We start from the raw sequence: 8100 nt of genomic DNA on the forward strand, positions 1-8100 counted from the left end.
CAGTTTTGCTCTTCACTAAGATGGATTAGCGTTCAGAAGCCTCTACATCCATTGCTCGTCCTTCCTCCTTCTCCAGTCATCTTCCTCCTTCATTTATCCCCAATTTCGGTGAAGCTGGAAAGCTCGATGGAACGAACTTTCCAATCTAGAAAGTCAAGATCCGAAGCCATCTGTTGGCACAGAGGTTGTGGAAGATTGTGAATGGGACCGAAGAGAAGCCGGTGGACCTTGTGGACAAAAGAGGTGAAGTTTTAGTTGAAGCAAATGCGGATGAACTCTGTGCATGGGAGGAGAGGGATGCTCAAGCCTTAGCAATGCTTATAGGCACAACAGCAGATGCTGTGATTCCTCATATCCAGTTGGCAGAGACATCTTCAGAGGCGTGGACTATACTGAAGGAGCTGTATGAAACCGATAATACAGCTCGTATCATTACGCTTCAGCATCAGCTTTATAATCTTGATATGAATGAGGGTGATAGTGTGCATGATCATCTGACAAAGGTGAAAGTTGTGCGAGACCAGCTCGTAGCGGTTGGTTAGAAGGTGGACACGAGTCAATTGGCATTGCTCACACTCCACAAATTACCACGGAGTTTCAAAAGTTTTGTGACTACGGTCACTGCAGGTCAACGGACTAAGCCAATCACCTTTGAAGAGCTTGGTCCACTCCTGCTTCAAGCAATGTTGGTTCATGAAGACAATGGAAAGTCCAAACTTTGGCATGAGCGCTTCGGTCATGTCAGCTATGGAATCTTGGCTAAAATGTCAAAGTCGAAGATGGTGGATGGACTTCCACCAATTACAGGCAAGCATGATGTCTGTAGGGCTTGTCTAGAAGGCAAGCAACACAGGGATAAGTTCCCACAAGAGGCCTCGTTTCGGGCGAGCAAACCACTTGAGTTGGTTCACACCGACATTTGTGGTCCAATGTCTACAGCATCATGGGCAGGATCCAGGTACTCACTTCTCTTTGTGGATGATTTCAGTAGAATGACCTGGGTATATTGTTTGGCTAAAAAGTCTCAGGCTTTCGAGAAATTCAAAGACTGGAAGGCCAGAGTTGAAAAGGAGACAGGGGAGGATGTCAAGACATTCCGCACAGACAGGGGGGGAGAATTCACCTCAAGTGAGTTCAACACATTTTGTCGCAAGCATGGGATCAAGCGACAACTCACCACGGCACATACTTCTCAACAAAATGGGGTAGCCGAGAGGAAGCATAGAACTACCACAGAGATAGGGCTTGCTATGCTCCGTGGAAGGAATCTTTCTAAAGCCTATTGGAGTGAAGCTATCAATACAGCCGTACACATTCTCAACCAGACCAAGACAAAGGCTGTCAAGAACAAGACTCCATATGAGGCATTTTATGGTAAGAAGCCCTCTATCTCTCATCTTTGCATTTTTGGTTCTAACGCATGGGTGCATGTGCACAAGGAAGACAGGACCAAGCTTGATTCCCGAAGCAGACAATGTATCTTTGTTGGGTATAGTGAAGAATCCAAGACCTACCGCCTCTTCGACCCAGTAAAGAAGCAAATACTCATCAGTCGGGATGTTGTCTTCGTTGAAAAGGAACCTGAACCCCAGGAGGAGCCTCAGATTGAGGAGGAGGAGATTGTTCAACCCCCAAACCCACCCCGTCCCAGGTTGACCATCCAAGAGGTGACAAAATCAAAAGCTGATGTTCCACAAGATACTCAGGAAGAGCAGGATGTTCTAGAAGAAGTTCCCGCTCCTCCTCCCACAGAGAAGCAGAAAAGATTGCCCCAATGGTACCTACGGACATTGGAAGAGTCTCAAGTCACCGCATTCCCTGAGAGTAGCAGTTCCGGATTGCGTCGGTCTCAACGTCTTCAAAAGGCCCCATCCGTGAATTTTGCTTTGGTGGCTCAACTTGATGAGCCAAGGACCTTCGAGGAGGCGAAGGACAATCCAGAATGGCAGGCTGCCATGAAGGCAAAGATGGATGCTATCCTGAAGAACAATACATGGGACTTAGTGGCCAGGCCCCTGCGACGGAAAGTTATGGGCACTAAGTGGGTATACAAACTTAAATACAAATCCGACGGCAGCTTGGATAAGTATAAAGCAAGGTTGGTGGTGAAAGGTTTTGCTCAAACTGAAGGTATGGATTTTGATGAAACTTTTGCTCCCACTGCCCGCATGGTTACTATCCAGACAGTGATTGCTCTTGCTGCCCACTTCCAGTGGTCTATTTTTCAAATGGATGTGAAGTCCGCATTCCTTAATGGAACCCTGGAGGAGGAGGTATACGTGGAGCAGCCACCGAGCTTTCAAGATCCAGGGTCCCCATTAAAAGTCTGCAGGTTGAAGAAGGCATTATACGGGCTGAAACAGGCCCCCAGAGCTTGGCACCAAAGGATTGATATATTCTTTTAGAAGATAGGGCTTCAGTCGGAGTCCTTCTGAGGCAAACCTTTACTTGTTCATTGAGAAGGGATTGCGACTGGTACTCATCCTCTATGTTGATGATCTTATCTTGACAGGTGATCATGTCAAGAAGATTTCACAGGTTAAGGAACTACTCATGTTTGAGTTTGAGATGATTGACCTTGGGTTATTACATTACTTCCTTGGGATTGAAGTAAAGCACGCCAAAGACAGGATCTTCATTTCATAGGAGAAATATTGCAGAGAAATTCTGAAGAGATTTCAGATGGAGGATTGTAGAATAGCATTAACTCCCATGGAGGTCGGCGGGCTCAAGCTAAGTGTTCACGACACATCTCAGCCGGTTGATACTCCCTTGTATCAACGATTGGTAGGAAGTTTGCTTTACCTTACCAATACACGACCTGATATTTGTTATGCAGTTGGGCTATTATGCTAGTTCTCTACTTCTCCCAGGAAGAGTCATTGGGATGCAGGTTTACGGGTGCTGAGGTATCTAAAGGGTACTTGCACCTATGGGATCACCTACACCAAAAGCATCGAACTAGGCAGGTTCTGTGACAATGATTAGGTAGGTGATGCTGACACCAGAAGATCGACAACAGGATATTGTTTCTTACTTGCATCTGGTGCCATCTCTTGGCTAAGTAACCCACAGTGGCCCTTTCATCTACAGAGGCAGAATACAGAGCTGCTTGTACAGCAGCTTGTGAGACACTGTGGTTGAGGTGGATTCTAGAGGACATGGATGTGTGTCAGGAGGATGCGACAGTGCTGATGATGTGTGACAATCAGAGTTGCATAGCTATTGCTAAGAATCTTGTGTACCATGCGCGGACCAAGCACATCGAAGTTCATTACCATTTTGTTCGAGAGCTCATCATCGACGACGTGATCGAGCTTATCTACTACCCCACTGCCGACAACTCATCCGACCTCTTCACAAAGGCACTCCCTCGAGAACAGATGGAGCACCTCATCAAACGCATGGGGATTGGCCCACAGTTGTGACATTGAGGGGGGGTGTTAGAGACTCACTGTGCCCACCTGTGAGCCCCCGTTTTGAGGGGACAAGGGGCAGTGAGAGGTAGGAGGGATGGGAAAGAGAGACCCAGACAGACATCATAGGCAACCAGCACACGGGCTGGTTGCTGTCTGCAAACAGCAGAAAATTAAGGGGGGGGTCCTGTGCCTCCCTGGAAGCAACAAAGGTCTCATGGACTGGCTGCACAGGGCACCCTTTTATAGGGGCCTATGGCAGGGCCAGTCGGCCCAACCAGGACCACCGATCAGGGCCGACCCTGGTCGGATTTCCAGAACATTCTGGTCGGCCACCAGTTAGGGGACCGACCGTGCTGGTCGGCCCCAGTCCAGAAGGCTTGGGTAGTGCCTATAAAAGGCCCACACTTGCCTCCAATCCATCATCCAGTGTAGGACAGAAAGCCTCAGTCATAGGCTGTGCTGTGCACTCAGAGCTGGTTTCTTCTGACAGAGAGAGTTCCTTCAGTTCTCCTCAGCACTTGGCTAAGTTTTGTATTGCTCCCCTGGAGCTAGTTTTCTGCCCACCATCTGGTGGATGAATATATTCTCTCTCTCTCTGTCTAAGTTATCTCTGAGTGAGTGTTTATTGCATCTGTGATCAGTTATCTGAGTTGAGTGTCAAGAAGAGTGGGAGAGATCTTGACTGGAGGTTTGAGTGATTCATTCCCTTGTATTTTTCAACACACTGGTCCAGCTTGGGTGAGTGTCGAGTGGGGGTATGAAATATATATATATGCACACACACTTATATATACAAGTTGCATAACTCGTCTACGATGGGTTAGAGACCCGCTCCTGTGTACATGTGGTTGTGTGTGTACATGTGTTTGTGTCATGTGTGCATGAGTTGACCATGCTTGTGGAACTTGCACCCAATGGTCGAGGGTGAAAGAATATATATATAATATTATACATACATTTATACATATCCACACTCTAGGACTATTAGGGGATGCATTTTAAATCAGAGTTCCATGACAAAGCAAAAAACTTTATACTCCTCCATCTCGTGGAACAACTATAAGGACAAATCAAAATAATATGGATAGTGAGAAGACCATTTATTCCAAAACCGAGTTACATGAAAGCCCATGGGGCCATTTTACAGTGTCTGAATCCACCATTAGATGTGTTTGTTTTGTATCTTTGTTTACATTAATTTGTTGTGCTTGATGTAAATTATTCTAATGATATGTTGAATAATGTTTAGCTCTTGAAGTGAGCTCAAGGGGTTCACCATGAGAGAGACCTCTCTCATGGTGAACCCCTTGAGCTCTCTCGTAGAATTTTGCCACATTCTAGGGCTACAAATGATTGAGCTGGTGATGGATGGATTGGAATTCAGGGATTGGCAAACGACCTTTTATGATTTTTGAAAGACGGGGGCTGATGCATTCAGGCACAGGAGGGCCTCCCATAGGGGGGCAAAGGAGGCCTTTGCAAACCATGTAGAGCCTCTCTTCATCTTCTTCCTCTACTCCTCCTGGAGCCCCACTATCCAATAGCACGTATTTGCTTAGATCCCTGCCGAACCCACCTATGGTGCACTCTTCTGTGACCGTGCCCCCAAAAATGGTGTTACTTTGGTTACTTGGGACAGCTATAATTCCTATCTTGTGGAGCTCCTCCTTGTCCTCCAAGCACACCATTATTAGGACTGTTCCATCATCTTCGACGCACCCCAGCCGCACCATACAAACATCCAAACATGCTAAAGCTCTAGTCGCTTGCTTATTTGCATCCCTAGGAAGCTTCTTAGTAGCCACTGTCATGCTGAATCGTGAATGGTTGTCACTTGTGCTTACTAGATAGATGATCTGAAACTTGCCATCTACTGTCCTGCACTTTACGTGATCAATCTCACCTTTTTCGGTGGGCACCGAGTCAGGCATCCAAGTGCTGGCCTCCAGTGACATGATCCGTTCGCCATTGCTACAAAAGAGGTCATGGGTGGCTGCGCTACTCCCAGCTGCATCAGTTGCCTCCTCTTTGCAGATTGCTCTCACGTAACCGTTCACCTTCTTGCACGCTAGCTTAATCCCAGCTGCGCTTACCCCTTGTACCTCCACCTTTCTTCGAAAGCATTGTATCCCGCCAATCCATGGCTTTTTGGTATCACGATCAACATGACAATGTGAGTTGTCATTCCACCCACAAATTAGTGACTCCCAACTGTCCCGAAAATTGGGAGCCCAAGACATTCCGATTGTGGGGTAGCCCACCCCATCTGCGGCAAAGAGCAAAACTAGTGTGTCAGGATGACACTTCTGGGCTGCTTCAATGATCTGTTCATCCAAGGTCTTATTTGTTCTCAACTGCTCATTGCTTTCCACGTTCACACCTAGAAGCCCTAATATTGACAAGACTCTATCCTCCGGGTGGGAACAAAACCGCTCGCCAATCTTTAGGATAGTCAACCGTGGATCGCCCTTACCAGCTTCCTGCAACAGCCCAAATAGACCGCACAACATTTCCTCGTGCTTCTTGTTTGTTGATCCTTGTCCTATAATGATACCGGCTCGCACTATGAAAAGGTAGGCTTCCCTGTCGACGTAGTGAATCTGCTTTCCATTGACATAACTTGGCCCCCTCACCAGCATACCCGTCTTACACTTTGGGCAAACACCATCTACAGAATCGACAACATCTTTAGGAGCACGGTACATAGCATTATTTTCTCGGTGCGAAAATTCACGAATGGAAGGAGGATCAAACTCCAGCAAGTCTGAAGGAACGCAGCATTTACAGAAGCCCAAAGTGGAGTCCCATGATGTACAGCTTAATCCTTCCACCATTTGAACCAGTCTTGCATCCAAGTCTTCCACAAGGAAGGTCAATTTCTTAGGGAGGATAAATTCCTGCAGCGTCCACACCCTTTGAAACCACCTCGGCATCACTTCCTCAATGTCACTCCAAAGCCTATAACCTCGGCCAACACCAAAAGTCAGAACGTAACAACCTTGACTGCGGCTGTAGTAATCTGCCATGCGAGAGATCTCCCGACTTTTCTCGTCCTTACTTGTTTGATCAATACACAGGGCATCAAACCATAGCCTTTTCACTCCATCCTTCATGATCACAATTAGAAGGTCTCTCAGATGGTCGTAAGCTTCACTGGACTCAGGATCGTATTTGAAATTAGCATTTTCAAAAGCACGGTTGTAAGCCGGAGCACTCTCGATAGTATCTAAATCCATTCGCTTCGTCAGCATCTTACCGACTTTCTCTGACAACGCGCGAATATCTGCGCTCCATGTATGAGACAGTACATGGAAATCCCATTCCATTGGTTTTTCAAGGCGGATTCCTCCCGTGGTAGCGAGCGTGGCAGGGATATCGATTACTCGAATTGGCAGCACAGCCATTGTTCTCACCATTTTGTCAAAAACTGGGAGGTGTGGGGAGAGACAACGACAACTTTAGATATTCGAGCTGCGCATTCACAAGGACGACATGATCAGCATTTGTGAGATATTTACAATATCTCCACCACCCACAAGCCTACACTTGCATGATCTGAACCATATGTAAACCAGGCTTACACGCGCAACATCTGGGCTGATTAAAACATCGACAGGAATCTACTATCGTGTACAGATCACGAATCACCAGGAATCAATCCACAGTCCATATATCGATTTGAACGAGTATCAGCAAGATTGAATTTGAACGTATAGTATATTGGAAAAGATATAAGAGGAATGCAATCTAGGCAAGTGCGGAAAACTTGAGTACCTGGGGTGAGCTTGCAAGAAAGAAACGATGTTGAAACACGAATCGCTACGTGATGAACACTAGCAGATGAATGGCTTTCAGAACTGGACTCTGTTACTTCGTCAAGCGTTCTTAATTTATAGACGGTCTAGTCACATTCCTCGAAATTGCCTGCAATCTTCTTGGAACGGTGACTTTTTCTCGAGACGCGTCTAGAAACTTTCTTTTACGTGAGAACCTCATACACTAGTAGGAGGGGGCCTTCTTCCAAATTTTGGACATTTTCTAGCGCGCCAAAGAGATTACGTCAAGGTCCCACGGCGGTTGATCTCAACCGTTCGATTAGGAGCTCTTCATTTAAGGAAGACGAGATGATATGTAGCTTCGCACGTCGCCACGTCTGTCAACAATATCCAACGCAGAACATGGTTTCTTGGTCGTTGCCAAAGGTGAAAGAAGGACGGAACGATTGGTCCCAACCAGAATCCTAACAATACATGACCACAGCCTACCGCAGGACATTTCCAAGAAATGGCAATGGGAAATGGATGTGGCATTACATAGTGTAGATTAAGCATTTGATGACATAGCGTGCCGTAATGCCAAATGCATAGAGATAATGTGGCACGACGCAATTATAATATTATATATGATATGGTACATATAATATTTTATTATATAATACGTATAATATATTACAATATTTAATTTATAATAATATATATAATTATTATATATATATATAGCGAGAGAGAGAGAGAGAGAGAGAGAGAGAGAGAGAGAGAGAAGGGGGGGGGGGGGGGGGAGACGGAGAGAGAACAAAGTGAGAGTGAGAGAGACAAAGAGAAGAGAGAGAGAGAGAGAGGCAAGGTAGAGGATAGGGGCACACAGAGAGAGAGAGAGAGAGAGAGAGAGAGGGAGGGAGGAA

At 46.2% G+C, this 8100-nt stretch overlaps 1 protein-coding gene across 1 annotated transcript; it reads right to left on the reverse strand.

The window, feature by feature from the left end:
• Positions 1–4762: 4762 nt before the first annotated feature.
• On the reverse strand, positions 4763–7277 carry LOC147900974 (uncharacterized). The gene is made up of 2 exons (XM_087376408.1): positions 7194–7277; positions 4763–6890 (listed from the first exon to the last, which is right to left on the reverse strand). Exon 2 carries the CDS (start codon positions 6833–6835, stop codon positions 4763–4765), a length of 2073 nt encoding a protein of 690 aa, XP_087232534.1. The 5' UTR covers positions 6836–6890; positions 7194–7277.
• Between the last annotated feature and the right edge of the window lie 823 nt (positions 7278–8100).

The sequence above is a fragment of the Dipteris shenzhenensis genome, chromosome 6, assembly GCF_047967505.1.
Source record: "Dipteris shenzhenensis isolate YYH24624 ecotype China chromosome 6, Dip_SZ_1.0, whole genome shotgun sequence".
Lineage (NCBI taxonomy): Eukaryota > Viridiplantae > Streptophyta > Polypodiopsida > Gleicheniales > Dipteridaceae > Dipteris > Dipteris shenzhenensis.